The 21,733-nt window shown below is 44.8% G+C and overlaps 1 protein-coding gene across 2 annotated transcripts in view; it reads left to right on the forward strand.

Moving 5' to 3' along the window:
- Nucleotides 1-20,994, forward strand: part of EIF2B3 (eukaryotic translation initiation factor 2B subunit gamma) — a 103,148-nt gene extending 82,154 nt beyond the window's left edge. For both annotated transcript variants that reach the window (XM_026086683.1, XM_026086684.1), the window contains 2 exons: nucleotides 8,883-8,986; nucleotides 20,778-20,994. In XM_026086683.1, the coding sequence (XP_025942468.1) occupies nucleotides 8,883-8,986; nucleotides 20,778-20,830 (157 nt within the window). In that variant the 3' untranslated portion in view covers nucleotides 20,831-20,994. The remainder of the gene's footprint in view (nucleotides 1-8,882; nucleotides 8,987-20,777) is intronic.
- Nucleotides 20,995-21,733: the final 739 nt, after the last annotated feature.

Raw genomic sequence — 21,733 nt, forward strand, 5'->3', positions numbered from 1 at the left:
TCTGTGTTTTACAGTCTGCAGACAGAGATGCAACATGTGGTACAGGGGCTTGCCAGGATAAACTGCGAGATCTAGAATCGTAAGCTCTGAAGGGCAGACACTGCGGTTCTTTGGTATTTCCATTCCTGGCCTTTAACAATTCTCTAATTGCAACTCTGCAAGGTTCCCTGTTTGACTGTAAGATGTTGTGTATATCCTGGTGTCATTTGTGTGGCTATACTCGGACAGGATGTGTCAAAAGATTCCTCACAGGAAGGTGCTATGAAACTTCTCAAGCTATATGACCAAATGTGAATAGCAGTGGGAGAAGCAGCAGCTTCCTTCCAGAGAGGAGCCTGCAGCAGACAATTGCCAGGGAGTCTGACGCAACGGGCAGTCGCGGTTCAGGAACTGCAGGGCTGGGATTGCAGATGTGACTCGCAGTATTGTGTGTGTATGCAGGGGCATGAACTATTGAACAATAACTTCATCTGCTTATTGTGTTTGTAAAGCTATAAGCATGTAGCTGGAACTACATAAACACATACTACCCAAAGAGAACTGGTGAAACTCCCCATATGACACTGTGCCAGGATTACCTTTTGGAAGGGGAAGGGAGTAAAAAGAAAAGCAGATATGCTCCAGATCACACCGCACATGATGGCAGCAAACGGCAAAGTATTGCAGCATCAGGAAAGTTGGAATGCAGGGGAGATGCCGCTGAGAGCTGTGGGTTATGAAAACTGCAGGGAGGTGATTTGAATATTGAGGACAGAAAGAAAGTTAGACTAATCCCATTGGGAAATGTAGAAAGCCTTTGGGAGTTCTAAATACCTAGGCAGAAAGAATGGGCTGGATTAAAAATTTGTATGAAGGACTATATTAGCCAGATTTGTGGAAGAAGAACTGGTACTGTTAATGTTAATGTTGGCCAAAACTAGCATTTTCCTTGTTCAGTCGTATCAAGACAATAAGTTAAGTGTTGGATTTTGTTAAACATGTTCCAGCTACCTGTGTAGAAATAGATGGCACAGTTGCTGTAATGTTACTCAGCGAATGGATTGAAGAGAGACCACATGTGACCAGTTAAATGCTACTCTAGTTTACCATGTCTCCAATTTATTGCTACTTTCTATGAGAAAATGTATAAAGGAAAAAAACAACAAGCAAGCTGAGCTGGATTGACTACTAACTGCAGATTGATTGTGAAGTTTATTGGTTGTTTCCTCAATAGTGCCAAATCAGCACCTGATGTAGAAACAGTGAGTGGTTTGAAGAAAGTTTTAATTAAAACCAGGATGGAATTGAGCATTTATAGGGGTTCAGCACATAAGTGGTCTTTCTCCCCTTGGATAATAGCAGTACAAAGGAATGATCCTATTGCCAAGGCAATATTTGTTGAAATTGTAAAATATATTTTATAGCACATTCCCTCATGAGAAGGAATGAGAAGATGAAGTTGTTTCCAGCACCATAGCTTGCAAAGATGGAAATAAAGTTTGGTTTATTCTGGGATTCCCAAACATTTTATTTTTTAAACCACTTTTTAAGAGGGCTGTTGTCTTCTGGACAGTTTTTCTCGCAATACTAATTGCACCCCAGCCCTAGGTAGCCCTAGAAAGAAAACCAAGTTTAGAATGGATATTGCAGAGAGCAAAGGAAAAAATACGAACTTGATTCAGAAAAAGCACACACATCTGCTCAGTTTAAACATATGGATAAAGTGTATATGTGGATAAATATATCAAGTATGTGGATAAGCATGATAAGCACAAATATATGGACAAAGTTAGATATGGTGCTTGCCTGTAAGAAGGGCTGTTATTTCTCTTGGTTGTGTACTAAATATGGTCTGTCCATTCTGTCACACCTCTTGGTTTTATGCTGTAAACTCTTTTGGTCAGTAACCATTATTTTCATTCTACTATTTAATTCAATGCACATGCTGTGTAAGATATTGAATAGAGACAATCTGTGGCCCACAGAGTTGGCTTTCTCCAAAGATAAATTGGAGGAGAGAGGACAAACTAAGAAACCAGTGAGCAGAAAGCAGTTAACTTACTTATAGGGCTAGTTTTCAGTTAGTTTCAACTGAAGTTGAATTGTGCTATATCTAATGTATTTAGAATATTTCTCATATAGAACCTGTTATATCATGAATGTCTGAACCATTATTACCAGCAACTCCTCAAAAGCATTTTCTTCTGGCTAGTTTCCCTGTACATCAGTCTGTGTTAAATGAACCACCTGCTTTTTAATCTCAGATACAGATGTTTCCCTGATAATGCAGGAAGCTCTTCCCAATTTTCTAAACATCTTGTACATCAGATGTTGAACTTAAAGCATGCATCAGCTCAGAAAAGTGGCATTTTAAAACAGCCCCTCTCACTCTGCTGATCTGCTTCTTTATGTGGCCAGAGTTGTGTCTGATTTCAGAGGTATAAATAAACTTCTCTGCCTCCTGCTAGCCACATGGAAATAATGGAACCTGATTGCTATTGATTTCTGGTGGGAGTCTGTGTGTAAGTGCCTTTGGTGTTCTTGAAAAGCTTCCCCAACCTGGGTATGGAAAAGGAAGAATTCTCATGTTGTGCCAGAAGTGTTCCTGTAATTTCCTAAGGGAACAGTGGGACTGAACAAGTTCAGCTCAACTTGAAGAATCCAGACTCAATTTGTAAGAGGGACATTTAGAAAGTCCTCTTTTACTTGTAAACCTAGCCCATATGGTACAGGAGTTGATTTAACAAATAATGTCCAATGGAGGGATACAGTTCCTAACCCAGAATTGCGCTTGAAAACCCCCAGAGAAAGTGTCTTTCTACAGTATGTGTTAACTATCCCTCTCTCAGTCTGGCTGTGCCAACTGTTGAGCAAGTAAAGCAAACACAGAGCTGGGAATCAACATGCTTTGTTACCTTAAAATAGAAATTGGTAGCTTTTCCTGGGCATCAGCTGAGAGTTTTTAAATTCATGTAGGACATGGCCCTGCTTCTCTGTAAAAGAGTGAATCCAGAGAAAGGTCAGTTTTCCCATGTGTGAGGTTTCCTGCTGTAAAACAAGTTTCAGTGTACTTTTGCTGAAGTGTGCAAAATTGGGCTTTCAGCTGCGTAAAAGGCTACCAATTTGTTTGTTCCAAGATCAGCCAAATATAACTGAAGTTTCAGAGGTGAGGCACAACCTTCCAGGCCACCTCCCCTGGCAGCCTAAGTTTCACTTAATAAAACAAGTTAAGGTAGGTTAGAGGCAATTCTTTAAGGTCAGTTGAACTTTCACTGGAAAATACGAGTGCTGGCAAGTATATGCAATATGTAATGCAAAATGTTTAGGGTGTGGGGAAGTGTAAAGGAGCCATACCACAGTGATGAGTTTGGCTAGAAGAGAGAAATTAAACAAGCTCCTTAGTGAAAACACCCTCAGAGATGGGTTAAGAATTTAGGGGGGTGGTAGAATGTTTTTGTTACCCCCAAGGGGAAAAACAGGAGATCAAAGCCCAAATTCACATAAGAATGCTTGCTTTGAAATGTATCTATAAATTATAGCATGTACGTTGGCATCTATTGTAGTCTTTGGTATTTATTTGAGTGTTTAATGTGAGATTCACAGTACCCTGAGTTCTGCATCTTAGTGTGTAAAAATAAATGCTGATGAAGGCAGCATTTCAGGTTCTCGAGTTTCCTAATAGCGTTTTTGCCTCTTCCCTATTTTCCCATGGTCTTTGTGCCTCATCCCTGTGATTGTATGTCCCAGCCACTGACTCTCTGGCTGCAGGGCGTTCCTGCAAGCAGGGGTTGCTGGTAGGTTTTAGAGCTCTCTACCTGCCTCTTTGCCACCTCTCACCGTTAAGGTGCCTGTTGTGGCTGTTATCTTCTTGGTCAAGGCACAATGGGATGTTGCTCTGAGGGGAATCCGCAGCTGTTACCCCTCGGTCAGCAAAGTAGCTGCCGAGGCATGTCACCCTTAACTTTTAACTCTTGAATCAGGCTCTGTTTCGTAGCTCATCCAGAGGAGCAGAAGACCTGACTTCTTGGCGTGGCAGAACATTACCAACAGACTGTCCTAAGCTTTATGCCTCAGGCTCTTTCTTCCTCTCGAGTCTGTATTTTTAAGCATTACATTTTAGACACCTCATTTGCTTTGCTGCCCAACAGAGATTATGTCGTTTTTTTGGCACAATTGGATTAAACTAGCAGACCTGGATAGCTTCCATTGGCATTTCAGGAGATTTGCTGTAAGGCAAACCTGTGACATTCATACCTTCCTAAGCTTGCGCGACTAGGGCGAGAACTGCAGTTGAGGTCTTGACCTCAGTTACTTAAGCCCCTTTCTCCCGGGAGCGTTCATCACTTTAATCACAGAGTCCTAAATAATCAGCGGGTAGCCTGTAATTAGGGGGTTGTGTCCTGGAATCCTGCAGCCGGCTCCCGGTGTGCCGAGCACTCCCTATTTTGATTTCCCGTTCCCCCCAAGGATGTTTGATCTCAGATTTACACTTTAGAAAATTAAGAAAGGTACAGCGCCTCGGTCCCCTGGCAATCCTCCTGCTTTCAGTGGAAGGTGCCTTTCTTTCCTTAAGTGTCTCAGCGCTGCAGCGATTGACACACTTGATTTAAGAGTTTGATTTATAGACTGATACTCAGCCTGAAAGTCAGCAGTTCCAGGGCTGCATAAATCAGCCTGTCTCTGGGACTAATACTTCCTTATTTATAATTTCGACAGGAGATGGAATTCTTTCTCAATTCTTTACATTTCTTTCAGATGTAATCGACCACCCTGTCCTTTGGTTTAAAGCTATGTGACTTTGCCACAAATAGAGGGAGGGAGAAGTAAGCTGAGGCCAGGAATGGCTGTGCTATAAAAGCTTCAGATTGTATGCTCTTGGACTTTGCTTTCTCCCAGCTTCCTTCAAGCCCACACAAGAGATGGACTTGAGGTTTTTTGGCTTTCTCCCCCCTCCCCCTCCTTGCTCCATACATACGCTGACCTTTTAGAAAAATAAATAGAAGATAAAGAAGGACCTGGAATGTTGCAGAATGTGTGTACATTTTGCTCTCTGTTGTTTTCTGCTGGGATTAGTTGTTTACAATGGGGGAGAGAGGGAGGGCAGAGGAAGGGGGGTCTGTGGCCTTAACTGAAATTAGTGGCATTTCGGAGTGATCTTGTTAGGTGGTCCCGCAGTTTAAAGACCTAAATCCTTGTAATCCCCCCATGCCTCCTTGGCCACTACTCCTTTTGCTCTTGTTCTCTCGCTTTTTTTAAAAAAAAACCCAAGTCAGCCTCTCTGTCTCTCAGATACAGGCGCATAATATACACACATGCGCACACATACACACACACTCGCTCTCTCTCTTCCCTATGSTTGCATTCACACATTGTACCTGTATAACAAATTAATGTCTTAGCTAGCCGAAATCTACATCTGTTACCACTACAGGACTGGGCTTGTAAAACGCTCTCTCTAGAATGCAGACGCACACTGAATATTTTTATTTATTTTCTAAAAAACACTGAGCTGCCAGACTTTCAGTTTGTGATTACACTTAAAACAAATTCAAATTGAAATTTCAGCCATAAATCAAATGCCCCAAATTAGTTCCTCTTGTGGGTTTGAACATGCTCTTTGGATTTTAAGGTCAGAAGATATCCATTTTCACAGTGCTGAAAAGTTTAAAAATATACTACATTTTAGGAAGAAAAATAAATATGGTTTGCATTATAAAGCAGTACATCAAATATGTGCATATGCGCACACACAACAATGTCAATGAAGCTGAATGCTGTCAGATCACCTATGAGGACTAATAGCACCTATTTGTTAAGCAAGCCAGGAATCACAGCGGCTATTTATCCAAGGAGAATACAGCAGATTGTCGTGAGATGTGATATTTACCCTGCAAGGGAATAAAAGTTTATTCTTTACTCTTCAATTTAAAAAAAATAGTAAAAATTAAATAAACACACAAAATACTTCTCTTGGCAGGCTTTATGGCATAGTTTAAAAAAGGCATTTACAAATGGTTTCAAAATGGCTGTATTACATCTGTCAGCGGGTGAAGGGAACACCCACAAATTGTGTTTTTATCTCTTGAAGTTTTGTTCCACTTGAGCAATAAAAGCCGGATTCACTGCTATTTTGTGTGATTGGAGTAATCCTAGTGCTGAGTATGGTTTTAAAACTTCTGCATTTAGTTGGTTTTATAAGTTTTAAGAAACTCCTGGGGTGGCAGAGTACTTTATTTTTTCACTGGCACTGGACAAGGATAGGTTTGCAAGCACCTGGCACAAACAAGTTCATCTTGGTTCCCTGGCCTGTCCTTCCCAACAAATGGTTTGGCAGGAAACCTCCTTATCTTTGATGTTAATGTCATCAGCAGTTTCTTTTTTACAATGCTGTTCTTTCCCTGGGAGTTGAAAAACTATCCCCAAGTAGGCTCTGAGCACACATCCAGTGTTCTCCAGTCTGAACTCCAGAACGACAGCTTAAATCCCTTTTCCGTTTGTGTTACAGCCCACGAGGATAATACTGAGAGGTATAGCATACCCAAGGCTGCTCTTGTGCTCCAAAGAAATGATGGCTGATGGGAACCTAAAAATTGGGCCCTCCCAAAGCAGGGGAAAGCTCTCTTCTGAATGGTGCAAAGTGATGGAGGAGGAGGGTGTTTTGGAGTATGCATTTTGGACGGGAGCCATTTCAGTGGGAAACGAGGAATCTCTCCCATCACCTTCGCTAGTCCTCTTGAAAGCCAAGCCAGAGTCGCAGCAGCGGCGGGCAGTTCTCCCTCCACTGATTCATTTCCTAGCCTGGTTCCAAAAGTTGAATGTTCTCTCTAAGCAAACACTGTTGCACAAGAGGATGGCCCGCGCCGCTGTATTGGAAAGGAAGTGGATTGTGACAGTGTGAGAGCAAAGGCAGGCGGGGGTCTGCTGTGTATCTTTGCCACTTTTTCTCTTATTAACATGTTAGTAGAAACCTTGCCAGGGCAACCTGAGCTGGTGACTTGTAGCATAATTGCTCATATTGCCTCCTTATAGGTCAGATGAGGGGGAGTTTAAGTGAGCTGAAAGAATGATTGTTCAGAGGGGACAGTCTGTTCAGGGGGAGTCGTAACTGCTAACCAGTGTGGCTGAGGTCCACTTTTACTGCTTTACTCCTGCAGAGTTCATACTGTTTTCGCGAGGCAGATGGGTTCTGCTCTGACTATCATAAGCAGCAGAATTTTTTGTTTAAAGAATTTGTATAATCGATAGTGAGGATGTGTTAGCGGGAAAATAATGGCAATTAATTTTAGGATTGGCAGTCCGGAGTGAGGATTGATATTTCTTTTTTCTCCTGAGGAACACAGCTGGCTAGCTCTCCCCAGGATATGAAATTAGGCTGAGGGTTCTGCCCTTCCACCAAAGCCCCTCTGCGCTGGCAGCTCAAGCTCCATGATAGCTCTGCTGTCCATGAGCCAGCCTGATGGTGCAGTGCAGTGGTGTTTCACTAGTGCAGTGAAAGTGTTAAGCAGTGGTAAACTTGTGACCAAGGTAGGGAACAGCTGGAGGTGTCACAGTGGTTCATTAAACTGTGGGAGTCACCACATCATAGAAAATCATTGAAGCCAAAAACTTTGAAAAGAGATCTGCTGTTTGACTGAGGATAGCAAGAATATTCATGATTCTTATAATTAATATTAGCAGAAATGTGGCAGAGTTATTAAACGATATGATTCAGAGTGGAACTAATATGAGGGGGCAGATTATCTGCGTCTATCTGGGGTTATACATCTTGCTTATACCTTTCTCACAATCTGCTGTTTTTGATGTGTTAGACTTGATGAAGTATTATTTTTAAGCACCTTTTAGCTGGATGCCTTCAAATTCTCTGTCCTTCAATGATTTCTAGCTATCTTTGCTCATGTAAAAATCAGGAAACAAATCATCTGCAGAATAGCTATGTTTTTTCTCCATAACTTTGAAAGAAACTACATTTAATACCATTTAACACTACTCATGGTGTTGACCGAGCAGCATTTGAGTACACATCATGGATATTTGCTAAGATTCACAATTTCCATTTTACTGCTTGGATAGGCACAGACCAATGCAGTAACTCCTTCAGTATCCCTCAGCAGGGGAGTTATGGAGCCAGCACTTGGACTTTTGAACTTCTTTCCTATCTCCAAGATCAGATCAGATCAGCAGATCTGAAAGCTTGTTACTGCAGATTTCAGAAACATTTTGCAAGAACGAAAGTTGCTTTTGTAAAGCTCAGTCCTGCTTAGCTGTGCCCTATGCAGCATTTCAGACTTTGTGGTGTCTAAGGCTACATGAATGCGAATATCTCCTAAGAGATTAGAGGAGTTCCAGGTTCCATCGGCGTGGGTTCATTGGTTTGATATTGCAGAGCAATCATATTTGGGTGCTTGAATGTAACATGAACAAGGTCTACTGGTTGAGGTGTTGATCTGTATGAAACTTCTCAGCAAAATTCTCAGGGAAGGAATGAGCTCCTTCTCTTCTTTTTAACTGGACAACTGAGGCATAAAAGTGACCTCTGCAGTTCCCCAGGAAGTCTGTGGAAAAACTGAGACTTGATCCAGATTCCAGGTCCCAGGCCAGCGTCCCATCTACGGAGTCCTCTGGCAATGTTTATTCTGTTAAAGAAGTATACAGAAAAGCAATTCTAACAGGAGGTAAAGCTAGAAACTTTTTTTGCAAACCTGTTCTGACAAATGACATTTAAGTTTTTCCAGGAACAGGATGTGAGGATCAGGACAAGAAAAGTGGAGATTTTGAGAAAAGAGCATACCTGAATCTACTTTCAGGATCATGTCATAGGCTTATTAGATACTCTGGCAGATACCTTTGTTTTTTGCCCGTCATTTTAAATCATTTTCTTGCTTCACTTTGTTTTTGTGTTGTAGGTGCTGTCTTCAGGGCAGTGTTATTTGTCATAATGCCGTGATAGAGAAAGGTGCAGAAATCAAGGACTGTTTGATTGGTAGCGATCAGCGGCTGGAAACCAAAGGTAAGCAGAGAAGCTGTATTTGCAATGCATTTGTGTTTTTTTTTTAGTATTTCTTACTTATGATTTTACTCCTATTTCTTCATAAAGGGCCAGTAAACAGTAGCCATTCTACAACATGGTGTCCAATAATGCTAGGATTTGCTTTTTCATGGAAAGTACAGCTTCTTGGCATAAGAGTAGTTCAGGGACTTCCTCCTCTGAAGATGGCAGAAAAACACTGTTTTATTATAAAGAGCAAGACTGGGTGCTGAGACAGTCTTTTCCCAGAGACTACAGTTAGATCAGCCTTGAAGTTGTCCTCGGCAGAAGGAGCTATTATTTTAACTGATAACCTTTATCAGTGTCAGGGTGATGCATTCAAATTATTGGTTGCACAGACTTCCTTCTCTTTGTAGATGCTACTGGCCAAGGGTGCCAGGATGCTCCCATCCACCTTGCTCCAAGCAGAAGCTCAAGGTGGAATATCATACTAGGAGCTGCTATGCTCAGTACTAAGTGCAAGGGCAGCTACATTAAGATCTGCTTTACTTAAACAAAATGCTATTTGGGGGCTTCAGAGGGGTTACCACTGCATGGCCCTCATTTGGGCAAAGTCAGGCCATCCAGTCAAACTGTGAGTAGCAATGGCTCAGTAACCGCCTGAGTGGAACTGTTGATTTCCTGCCCTAACAGATAATGGTCAGGAAATGGCTGTCTCAATGACTGCATCCCAAGCAGAGGGCTTTTTGATGAATATTTATGGTTGGGGTTTGGCAGATCCCTGCTCTAGGGTGTAGGCTGAGGACAAAAGTGGGTTCCTTTGCAGGCTCCCTGTGAAGTTATTTGGTCAGACCAGGATTTGTTTGCTTGCTTTGTCTTTATAGCATATGGGTGGCTTCCTGATTGTAACTGTCCTAGCACAGAGCAAGGTTTGCACTTACGAAGTATAGCATGACCTACTGTCAGCTATTTGTATGACAAGTTTTCCTTTAGTTTGAAACTAAAAGCAAAAAAGATTGATGAAAACAAAGTATTGATACTGCAGTTGCGAGTCTCAGATACTCTAGGAAACATCTCTTGTGTGTTCTCCTCTGCACTGTGGTCTTGGTCATGTATATCTCAGTTTTTGCTTACTCATGGCTTTGCCCATCACATCAGTCTGAATCAGTGGCCTCAGCGTCACATTTGGTTGTTAATCTGCAGTGTGAACTATGAGGAGGCAGGATGTAGATTTAGCTAATATTTTACGAAATAAAACTATGCTTGATTTCTTTAGTAGATCGTATCAAACAGAAATAGCACCTTTTGACCTCACTCACATCTACTTCAGTTGTCTCTTCCAGGATGCAGATCCTAGTCTGGCTGATTTTGGTATGGAAGCCATTCTTTTTCCTTGATTATCCTTGTCATCCTTGTCTGAACCTTTTTCAGGGTCTCTAGATGTGTTTGGAGGGAGAGAAACAGAGCTGAAACCCATGGTTCATTTGCCTGTTCTTGTAGAGGCTGGTGCTCACCTCTGCAAAGCTTAAACCCAGTGCTCAATGAGTGTGTGGGCTCTCTAGCTGAACTTTTTAGGAAAGTATGACTGACATTAACAAAGACACATTTGGGTAGATTATGAATACGCAAGTATTCTGAGTGAGAAAAAATAATAAAGACTCAGTTCATTTCCCTGCCTCAGTTTCCTAACCATTCTGGAATATTTTTGGGCTGGGGTCTGGTTCTCCTCGGTGGTCTGGGATCTCTCTGTGCAGTTCATGACTTATTTCCTGAACTATGGAGTCTTTCCAGGCCAGCATGTCTCTTCTGACCTTGGCTAGTCCCACAGTAAACTGGGCCCTCTCTTTCTCGCTGTGAAAACATGCCCATGACTTCCCTTCCCCTGCCCAAGACTTCCTGTATGTTGTGCCAAGCTTTTGGTGTGGCCCTTTAAGCCTGTTTCCATATTCCCCCTTTCATCAAGACTTTGGCTGTGTTGTTCTGTTTGGTAACTTTTCCTTCCTCAAACTCCAGCCTCCACAGCCAGGTTAGAAAAAAATAGTTCTCTTGGGTTGGAGCCACCCTTTGTTGCAAGCTGATCACACTTCAGAAGATGTAAACGGTAGTAGCTGGCTGTTGATCCTGGTCTGGAAGCTACATGCTAGAAGTCTGCTCAGCAAAGCTGCATACACCTTCCCAGAAACATTAAAAAAATACAGCAGTCCCTTATTCCAAAGCATCAGCCAGGATTCGTCAAAGGTACAGAGATCTCTGCATCATCCTACAAAGCCCCAAGCAAATCCCACAGTTGACTTTACTGCAGAACTGTCTGTTTGCTCCCTGCTCTGCTCTATGAGTCCTGGCCACACTGCCCAGGCGGTTCAAGGTACAAGAGCTCTTTGAGACAGTGGTGCACTGACCTCCTTTAAGAAAGAGAGCTCCATTTCCATGCAAGGAGCATGGCAGAAGAGCAGCTACCACAAGTGATAGGCAAATGTAACTCAAACCTGCTCTCATCCTTTTCCTTCTGCAGAAGAGGCAAGGGCATAGTTAGGGTGGTCCAAATGGTACAGCTGGGAATAATGGGATTGATTTAAACACAATTTAGGTTGGATATCTAGAACATTTTCCTAACGATGTGGTCTGGTGGGCTGTGGGATAATCTCCCTGGGGACGTGGTGGGAGACCTCATCACTTAATAATGGGCTTGGCAAAGCTCTGGACACCTAACTAGAGGAACACTCCAACACTAGCTTTTGGGGTAGATCAGATGCAGCCTATTACTTCCAAACTGAAAAGAAAGTTAGAGACACAGGGAGGCCAGGTAACTGTGAGCAGTGACTTCCCAGTCCTGTGTTGACTTCAGCCCCATCACACTGCTGGCCAGAGATGGTACATTTTAAGTGCCTCTCTTACCATCAAGGTATGGAGTTTTTTTAAACTTCTGGATTTGCAAGCAATGCCTCCAGAGAGCCCTACCATTCTCTCCCTCCTGCTTTTATTACCGTGCTTAGGAAGCATCCACTTTCCTTCCTCTTTGATACTTTAATTTAAGGAATTTGCTGGTAGAGAATTAACAGGCATTTTGAAAGCTACCTCACCCAGGTAGCAGTTTGAAAAACATGTTGGTACCTAAGAAAAAGGAGGTAATTGTTAAAGGGATAGGAGATGGCAGGCAGCAGTTCTGAAAGAATTTAATTGCACAAAGCATTCAGTCATTGTTTCTAAGACAGTTATTAGGATTATGCTCCAGCCTTTCTGATGAACCTGTTTTTAAAGAGGAGCTCAAAACCAGCATGCACTCATTGAAGCAGGACTAGAGAAAGGAAGTGTAGCTGATGGGCCAGTCAAGGAGTCAGATGAGCCCTAGAGTCAGTGAGTACAGTTCCCAAAGGAGTCTCTAGGCCAGATTCAGCAGGGAGTAAGTTATACATCTGGTATAGGTTAGTCAGGAAGAGGCGTGTGCAACAAATTGGCATAACCTTTCCTCAAAGCAACACCGAGAAAGAGACATTGTGAAGACAGGCACATAGGACAGAACCAGCAAAATCCACACAGAACTTCCCACCTTATTCCCCACTTTCATCTTTGTTGTCTTTGGGACAGGGATGTCATATGTGTTGGATATTAAAGGGCCAATAAAATCTGGGGACTGCTTGAATCATTGCACACCCAAAAACTGCATTACAGCAATGTTGTTGCTGCAAAGTGTATGTGCAGGAAGGGAAAAATTACCAGCATTCAGGGTGCTGGTGTAATCTTTGCTTGGCATCCTGGCACACTTAGTAGTAGCATTAGCTCCATGACCAAGGTGTAGGCTAAGACTTTACTGTGCTTGGTCCTGTACAGTTTTTGTGCAACCATGTATTTTTGTTTTCCTTGGTGCCCCTGCCACAGTCAGTGCCCAGAATGGGTAACATTTGCTGAATGCAGAGTTGTTCTATATTCCTCATTTTCCTATCATTTTTCAGTTTGTGGCTGAAACCTTAAATACTATGTACTATGCAAGAGACAGGATCTTTCCTTTCTTATGGCCTTTCTGCATCATTCATCATCTTAATGCTTCATGACAGTTAACAACCTCATTTTCATCTCTTCAGTGTAAACGTGGCTGGGTTTTCCTCCTTTTTTAAAGAGACCTGAGAGACAGGGAGATTCAGATCGTAAGTGCCCGTTCATTTTGACTGGCCAATTTAAGAAGTCTAGGACTTAGCATTATATAGTACCTTATGGATTTAAAGCCAGGATGCCCTGCTTAATTCACTCTGCCTGCAGTGTGCTGTGATCATGTCTGAAATAGCTTGCTARTAAGATGTGTACGTTACCAGCAGGGGTAGGGCCAGGTTCTCCGGGGCAGCATTCAGCATCCTTGACCACGAGTCTGTCCTCCTGCTGTGGGTACCTTCTTGCATCTGCCTCTTCCAGAACATGCCTATCCTGTGCATGCAGTGGGGCAGGACTGTGGCAGAGGTGATCATACACCTAGCAAGTGTGCGCAGGGAAGCTCAGCTAAAGCTGCGCATGTGACCTGTGGCAATCCCAAGCTATTACAGACTTGATATTTTAGCCTTAACATTCTCTTTGTAAATTTTGAGAGAAGGAGGGGGCTCAGTCTGAAAAAGTTTTGTTATATTGGGTCATATTGGCCCTTGCATGGATCATTAGCAGGGTCAGAAACTTAAACTCCATTGTACAGCTTCTGCTGCTCTAGGTAATGGGAACTAACAGTAGTGGTTTTTCTTCCTTAAGGGGAGCTGGATCTAGAGCAGGACAAGAGAAGCTCTTTGCCAGCAGGTTTCACAGGTGTCCATGGGCCTCAGGAGCCCAGAGATCCACTCCTGGTGCTGGAGGGAGAAGGCTCTTGTAACCGTAGGCTTTACTGCTTCTGCCACCCAGCATGAGCCCTTCAGTCCCAACTACATCAGCTATTTCCTGTCTGATCCTGACTCCTGCTAGAAACCTCTCTATTTTGACTCTTTGTTCCAGGACCAGTCTCATCCCATTCCCAGTCTTCTCTTTGGCTTCTCCTCCAGTCTTTGTCTAATGGAGATTACTTGGTTATTCCCAGACACCCACCTGACTCCACGTCCGGTCTCTGATCATAGCTGCTATTTCCAGTCCCTTTGCCTAGCAGTCCCATGCTCCATTTCCCATCTGGCACTCGCCTCCTGACTGCTCTTAGTCAGACAGCATCCCTCTCCGTACCGCCTGAGTGCCCGGGCAGGATCATTCTGGCCACAGGAGAGAATCAGTTCTGTGCCTAGTGCTGCACTGGTCCATAGCCCAGGGATACAAGTGTGGGGGGAGTCCTGTTTTTCTCCTGCACTTCCATGGTCAAGAGTGCTCTGTGCAAACAGAGTCTCCGGGGCTTTTAGCTGCCCTCCTGAGAGCATGTGCAAACTGAGATTTTTTTCCAGTGGCTTATCACGTAGCCAAAACTGTGGTTTCTCACAAGAACAGAAAAAGGCACATATCCAGTAAGGAATAGCTCCTGTTTCCGATCATTTTCCAAGTCCTGTTCCAAGCCTGGAGTCCTAGGACTTCTCAATGAAACAGTGTAAGATTGTTTTATATTAATGAGGTCCAAACAGCACATTTTTCTCTAATGGCATCCTCTGAAGGCAGGTACAGTTTAGGAAACCTCCACATGTGAGTGGTTGACTGCTTGTGAGGGTGCTTCACCCTAGCCAAGATGTAGCAGGATGGGGACAGGAAGGAACTAACAGACTTTCTGATGCTCTCTCTGCATTTAAGTAGGGCCCAGCATCTGCTGTTGTAAGACACGGAGTAGTTCCTGGTAAAGTCTTCGGGAACTGAAAGCACTTAGCATGGTACAAGTTGGGATCAGAAAGCATGCTGCAGTGCAGATGGGAGTTATGAAAGCTCCCAAAGAACAGACACAGACTAAACAGTGCACACATGTATATTGTGCACTGGAGCGCAAGATAAGCTGGAGAAGATGTAGGAATGGTGTAAAGTCATAGTGAAACTGAGAGGTCCATGGGATTTGTTCCCTGAAGTAGTTTAAATGCTGCGTGTCCCTGACAAAGACATTAGTTGGCAGTTAAAACAGGCATCTTTTAAAAAGTTGTCATTTTTTTTGCATCAGTGACATGTTTCTAAGTGATCCTAATAAGCCTGTTCTCCAAATTGTAAAAAAATGGTTTATGAGTTCTGGCCTTAGTGGTGGCATAAAATTTCCCTAGAATATCCATTCAGTAACACTTTGTCCTCACCTCTGCTGCCAGGGAAGTTGCACACACCATCAGTCCCTTGGCCAGGGAAGTTCAGGCTTCCTGAATGAATGGGTTAAATGAACTGCCGCACTCGCAGCATGTTGATTGTGAAAAATCTACCCGTAAGACAGCAGTTCTTAACCTTGTGGAAATATTTTTACATGCTCCACGCAGAGAAAATAACCACTTGTGCTCTGCTAGAGCTCAGCCACATGAAAGAGCAAGGAAGAATACCCTGATGGAYGCTTGAGAAAGGAAAGGGACCTCCATTTGTGTCCAACGCAGCAAGCAGCAGTCTCCAGGCAAATACGGCATCTCTGCCATCTTAGCAGGAAGTGTGTGGATAGAGTGTTTCAGACTGACATTTCTGAGATCCATGCTGGCATTTGCTGTGAGGTGATGATATCACCATGGGAGCACATGGATCGCTATAATCCAGTCCCCTTCTTAAACAGGTTGCTAGGTCTCTGCCATGTTACCAGGACTCTGAGTGTCTCCCTCTCCCAGAGGAACTTGCTATCTCATGCACATTCCTAGTTCTTGATCTCACTTTCCCTTGACTAAACTTTCTCCTAAAACCCCTAGTGATCACTTTCCCATACATCTCTCTTTCCAGTTCCTTCACTCCCTCCAATCCACCTGGTCCAAACCACACTGAAATCAGCTCTCTTTGAGCACTGAATTCATTGTTGCTTTCACCTTACACTCCCAAGACATGTCTATACCCCTGGAAGGATTTGAGGGTGAAGGGGTTAATATTGATTGAACTGTCAGAAAAGCCTCCGCTGCACCAGGTGTTGGCCCTGAGCATTGGTGTTTGCTCAGAGTCAGCGTACCAGAGGAGTGGGATCTGTATTGACTGCTTGTTCTTTGGGCTGGAAGCTCGGYTGGGGCCCCCAGCTGCAGGCCAGAGCTGATTTGCCTGAAATCATTGCCAGCCCAATTCCTAGTGCTYCTGGAGGCGAGTTGCACATCCCACCTCTCGGAGCAGCCGGGACACGCGACCCACGGGGGAACGTCGCTCCCTGAGACCTACAGGTGTGGCTGACTGTTGCACAGTGGGGTTAACAAGGCGCTTGGGAGAAATCCCTGAGACCCTCCTTGGCCTTTGGGGCCACGTTTGGTCGCCCTCCATCTCTAGCTATTGCGTAAGTAAAGTGTGGCTAGGGAAAGAGCAGGCTTTGGCTGGAAAGCCCCGCTGCTCTGTAAACACAAACAAATCAGGCCCCATCACCTGCTTCCCTTCTTTATCTCTACATGTAATTTAAAACACCCTCCAGCCTCCCAAAGTCAAGCTTCAGCTGCTTCCCATCCCCTTAAGCCCCTTTAGTTCCTTTCCCCCCCACAACCTGGCTGCTTTTCTAGGGCCAACCATCACTGCAGAGACAAGTTGCTCTTCTCTCCCACTCTCTGATCCTTTCTGTCCTGGGTGAATGTGGTAGGAACCACCCACAGCGTGTTTTCGTGCATGCGTTTCTGCAGCCACCCCTCCCCCCTTCCTCGTTTTTTAAGTTAAACTATCTCTTGCTTTAAAGAGAGCAAATACACAGCAGTGGCTTTCATCACTGCTGTATAATAGAGCAGTAATTCTGTGCCAGGGACTGTTTTCTATTTTATTTTAAAGGGTTTATAAAACAGTGTATGTAATTGAGTGAGTAAACTGAACGTTTTCTGGAGCCCCTGAGGGCTGGAACTTCGTGGTGGTCCTGGGCCTAGGCCCTAACCTTTTTTTTTTCTTTCCCTTTCCCCTCCTTCCCCTCCTCCTTTACAACCCAGCGTTGCCACCAGCAGCAGCAGCAGCAATCTGTCTGGGGCTAATTGAGCAAACAACAAGGAGATGCTTTCACATGGCTTTTAAAGGAATGCTCCGGCATCCCCTTTCTGTAAGCAGTTTCACAGGAACCTGCCAGGAAGGCTGTGCTGGGCTGCAGAGGGAAGCGCTCGGTCTGYGGCCCCCGTTCTGGTGGTGAGGTTTGTGCTGGGATGTGGAGTCATTTCCGCCCCTCTGTTTATTTGCATTACAATTTGTTTTTAGCCAAGCACCAAAAGTTGTGCTGCTCCCCAGCTCGCTAGCTCTCCTTGTGTTGTGCGTATGTTTTTAAGGGGCTAGTGTACAGTATGTGTAAACAAATGTCTTCCAAAGCAGGAACGCATATATAACGCGTGACAGGTTTTTGATTTACGCTCAGTAAAATCTCTGTGGACATTCGGTTCAAGCACCCAGGCTGACTTCAGGCTGGGCTGCGTCAGCAAGTTGTAGCAAAGTGCTAATCAGAAGGTTGAATGTGTTGATCAGCTCTGGATTTGCTTAGCACCAGATGCTCCCAATCTGAGAAGATCTAGTTGAACATGATTTAAGGTTGCAGAGTCCAACTCTAAGTCTTTCTGAAAGTCCTTTCCCTAATCCCTCTTCTCTCTCTGTGGGCTGAATGCATCTGTAACCCTGCCAGTGTCAGATAAAAGGCAGCCTGGTAAGAAATCCCTAATGGGGAGCTGGGGAAGGAGAAGGGAGCTGAACAGCTAAGCATGTGAGGTACTTTTCTCTCCTCCCCAACCCCCCCCCCCCCCGAGTTTCAGGCAGAGTTTCTGCATGAACTGAGCTTGCTGGTACCAGCCAGAGCCACTGGCAACTGGCAGCCGTGGCTGATAATGAAATGCTGTCCACAGCTCAGCTCTCTTTGGCACACGCAGTGGAGTCAGAATTCCCTTCCCGCTGCAAGGAGGGCTTTGGGAAGCAAAGAGCGAAGCAGGGTGAATCCTTATCTGCCTATCACATCCCTTCGGGGTGCGGAATCAGGCTTTGTTTCTAGCAAAACCATTCCCTTTATTGCTTAAAAACTTTCTCGCAGATTTAAGGCAGGCACATTCATGTGTTTTCTTTTAGCCTGTACAAGGAGAAATGAGTTTGGCGATTTTATGCGAGTCTCTGAGGTAGTAGTGACATGCTGGGCAGGCTGAGTGTGCCCACTTCAGAGTATCTGGGCCACACGGACCAAGGAGGTGATGAAACAGGCAGAGGAAAGGGAGATCAGGGAATGCGTGTTCTGGTTTCCTGTGCAACTTTGGCAGGCTGTTTAGCTCTCTGAACTTGCTGCTGCCTCAGTTTCCCTATCTGTAAAATGAGAATGCTCTTATTCACCCACTCTTGAAAAGTATTTTGAGATCATCAGATGTAAAATACAAGATATCAGAAGTGCAATAAGCATGTCAGTGCAAAACACAAATAGTTGGTACCACCTCTACAACAAAGTATGTGACAGGACCCATCCCAGCTCTGCAAGTTTAGGACAGTGCAGGATGCTGTATGAAGCGAAGCAAAAAGTTTCATATTAAAAATATTGCTACAGATAACCTATATATAGAACCATAAATTGACATGGTGCTTTATAAGCGTAGATGAAGGCAAGTTTAATCTGCAGAGGCATAACGTAATTACTCTCCCTGGATGCTAGCCAGGGTCTTAGTCACATCACAGAAATCAACATGATAGGTAGTCTGCTTGGAGGAGGTTCAGAAATGGAGTCACAGGAGTTGCTACAGGGCCTGTTTGAGATATATTGGGAATGTTGTTGGGGGTGAGGAATGTTATAGCAAGAAGTGCTGCAGGTTGGATTTGAGGTACCTTGGCAAAGCTGTGTGGGGTCCAGGAGGGGAGGAGAAAGACGCCGAAGGCTGGACTTGGGGCTATTGGCAGAGCTGTGCTGGAGAGGTTGTGTGGTGCTACCTACATCACACTTGCACCTGGCACTCGTACAGTCAGTCCCTCATTTTCCTGAGCACCACATCCACCTCTGCTCATCCTGCCCAAAGTGCTAGAGATTGGGCTCCAAGCTCCAACATCACGATCCAAGTTCTGAGACATCAGCATGAGGCTCCAGGTTTAATTATCAGTTGTCACTAAATACCCTGAGTGAAGGATTGAATTACTCGATCTGAGGCTGAAAGTGAGAAGCGACTCCTTGTTCTCCTTATTCTTTGTCCTCAGGAAGGGTCTCTGAAAGGCAGTGATGTGGCTAACCCAACCCTGTCCCCTAGGCTGAGGAGTCAAAAGGATCCATATGATTGTGGGGTTGGGGTTGTAGTTGGAAATTATCTTTCTACGATGCAAATACTCCTTGAAGTTTCTAGAGTTGTTTTTAATCAAACTTTTTTCTGGAGTGATGGTTTGCCTGGTGCAAAGATAATGTCTTGAATTCTAAACAAAGAGAAGCATCGTGTTGGCCCGGCCAGTTTGGGGATTGCCAGGAATTTCTTTACGTGTAGCTGAAGGTAGCATGTTTGTTGTTTTCCAGCCATCTTGCAAAATCTTCTCCCCTGAGGGGAAGAGTTTTAGGTGGGTAAATAAAACACAACTAGTTATTTACATCATCCTTGGCTATCTACCCCCACTGCTGTGTAAGGTGTTGGAGACAACACAGTCTCCATTAATGTATCTGAGCACCTCACAGGCCTTGATGGATTATCCCAGACACCCTGGATACGAGAGCTGATTGTTATTCCTGATGCACAGAAGGAAAAAATGAGGTACTGAGAGCCTGGGAGCATGGTTCAAACCACCTGAACGCTACCTGAATAGGTGTCCAAGTCTCAGAGGGTGATTTAGATTCCCTGCCTAACCCTGACGGTACCCTGAGGACACCCACTTTGAGCACAGAGGCATTGTGTCACATTCTGAGGCCACATGCTTGCTTTTTTAGGCACTGGTCTTTCAGTTTTGTGTTTTTATTAYTTTGGCCTTAGATCCCTTATTTGCAGTCCTTCCCTGACAAGCTGCTTGTGCATTTTAAATGGAAGGCTCTTTCAGTACAGTGTATTAACAGTGCTGGGGCAGGGACTGGCACATTAATACGTCCAGTGAGGCTGTGCAGAGCTCCTGGGAATAGGCAGAGGAGTGACCTTGTAAAAACGGCCCCTCCAACAGAGCTGCTCCATGGGAGTCTGAGGTGGGCTGTTCTCCGAATCCCTGCACCCCTCAGCCCTGCAGAGGTGATAACTGCGCTCAGAGGCCTTGCTTCATGTGGCCAATTTTGGAGGGAGTTCATCTAGATTTTTTGTATCCAGGAAGGAGAAGTCAGGTTTAAAAAAGAAACCCCCTTTTGGCCAGAGTTGAGCTGGGGTTGCCGAGAGTCTYGGTGACTGCGTCCCTGATGCTGAGCAGCCCCTCACCTCCCAAGGCTCAGTGCACTTTGGGGGCACACAGCAGTCTTTAGGGCCAGGCTGGACTGCTGATAACTAATTTTATGTCAGATTGCCGTGTTGGATGTTGACGGCCCCTTGCCTGGACGTCGGTGTACACCTGTCAGCAGCAGCTGTGACTTCCGTGGGGCCTTTGTTGTTTGGTAGTGACACATACATGTGAAAACTCTCATTAGACAAACCTTCTGATGTTTGGTCAGTTGTTTAGGCTTTGGCCATGTGTGTGGGATCCTGTCTGAGAGACGCTGGAGTCCAAAGAAAGGCAGCAAATCTGTGTTTGAGTTCCCTAAAATCTGCTTTTCTCATTTGTTTTAAAGATGCAGATTTGAAAAATGCAAGGTCTGAAACACGGCTACAAAACTCAATTCCTCTTCTTTTCCTCCCTCTCTCTCTCTTTTCAGCCAAACATGTTAATGAAGTCATTGTGGGCACTGAACAGCTGATGGAGATATAACCCGAGTAGGTTTTAAAGGCGATTTTATGGAAGCCAGCAGCAGAACCAGATGTTCAGCATCGTAAGATCATCCGTACAGATCAGTACTGGCACAGTTTACCCTGTCATTGCTCCTTTCCTGTTCAGCTTTATATTTATGTCTTAATAAAGAAGTATTTACAGAGCGGTGTGTCCGTCAGCCCCTCCCCCCTCATTGACATGCACGCGGGTTTGTGCCGGGTAATATCGGTTCCTGCGCGCCGAGCGAACGCACTGTACTTTTCCAGTAGGACGAAGCGCGGGGACCACACAGATTGTGCCCAGTCGGAAGAACGACTGAGCTGATCTCCCTGTGTTATAAACCGAGTCCCTGCAGTCTCGCGCCGCCGTCCCCGGCGCTGGAAGAAGCTGCTCGGGATGCTGCTTACGCATCTCATCAACGCGGCAGGCAGGCTGCGAAACGCAGCGGCAACGCAGGCGGCATCTTCGCAGCCCTGCAGCTTCACCAGCCGCCGCCGCCGCCTCCTCCTCTCTCTCTCCCGTGGTGCTGCCCCAAAGTGCAGAAGGGTTTAATCTGCGCCTCTGCTAGTCTGTAATGCAACTGAGGAGTTTGGCGCCCACTTCCACTAGGGCTGAATTTGGGCCGTTACTTTGAAATCCTGCCCGAGAGCAAGTATGTGAGGGGGCTGGAGGGATGAGGGAACGTGGAAGGAAAGCGGAACATAAACAGTGGATACTATCTGCCTTATTTTGGTGGTGCTTGTGCTTGTAGGTCCACTGTTTCTAATCCCAGACAGGAGGTCCCTTCCCACAGCTAAATGATCCGTGGATGACTATACATATGTGAGATGAGTAGAGAGCGCTAATGTGAAATGCACAGCCTTGTGGTCAGTGGTTGTGCCAGGATTGTAAAGCACCTGGATG

This window comes from Apteryx rowi, unplaced genomic scaffold (assembly GCF_003343035.1).
Source record: "Apteryx rowi isolate R43461 unplaced genomic scaffold, aptRow1 scaffold_7, whole genome shotgun sequence".
Classification (NCBI taxonomy): Eukaryota; Metazoa; Chordata; class Aves; order Apterygiformes; family Apterygidae; genus Apteryx; species Apteryx rowi.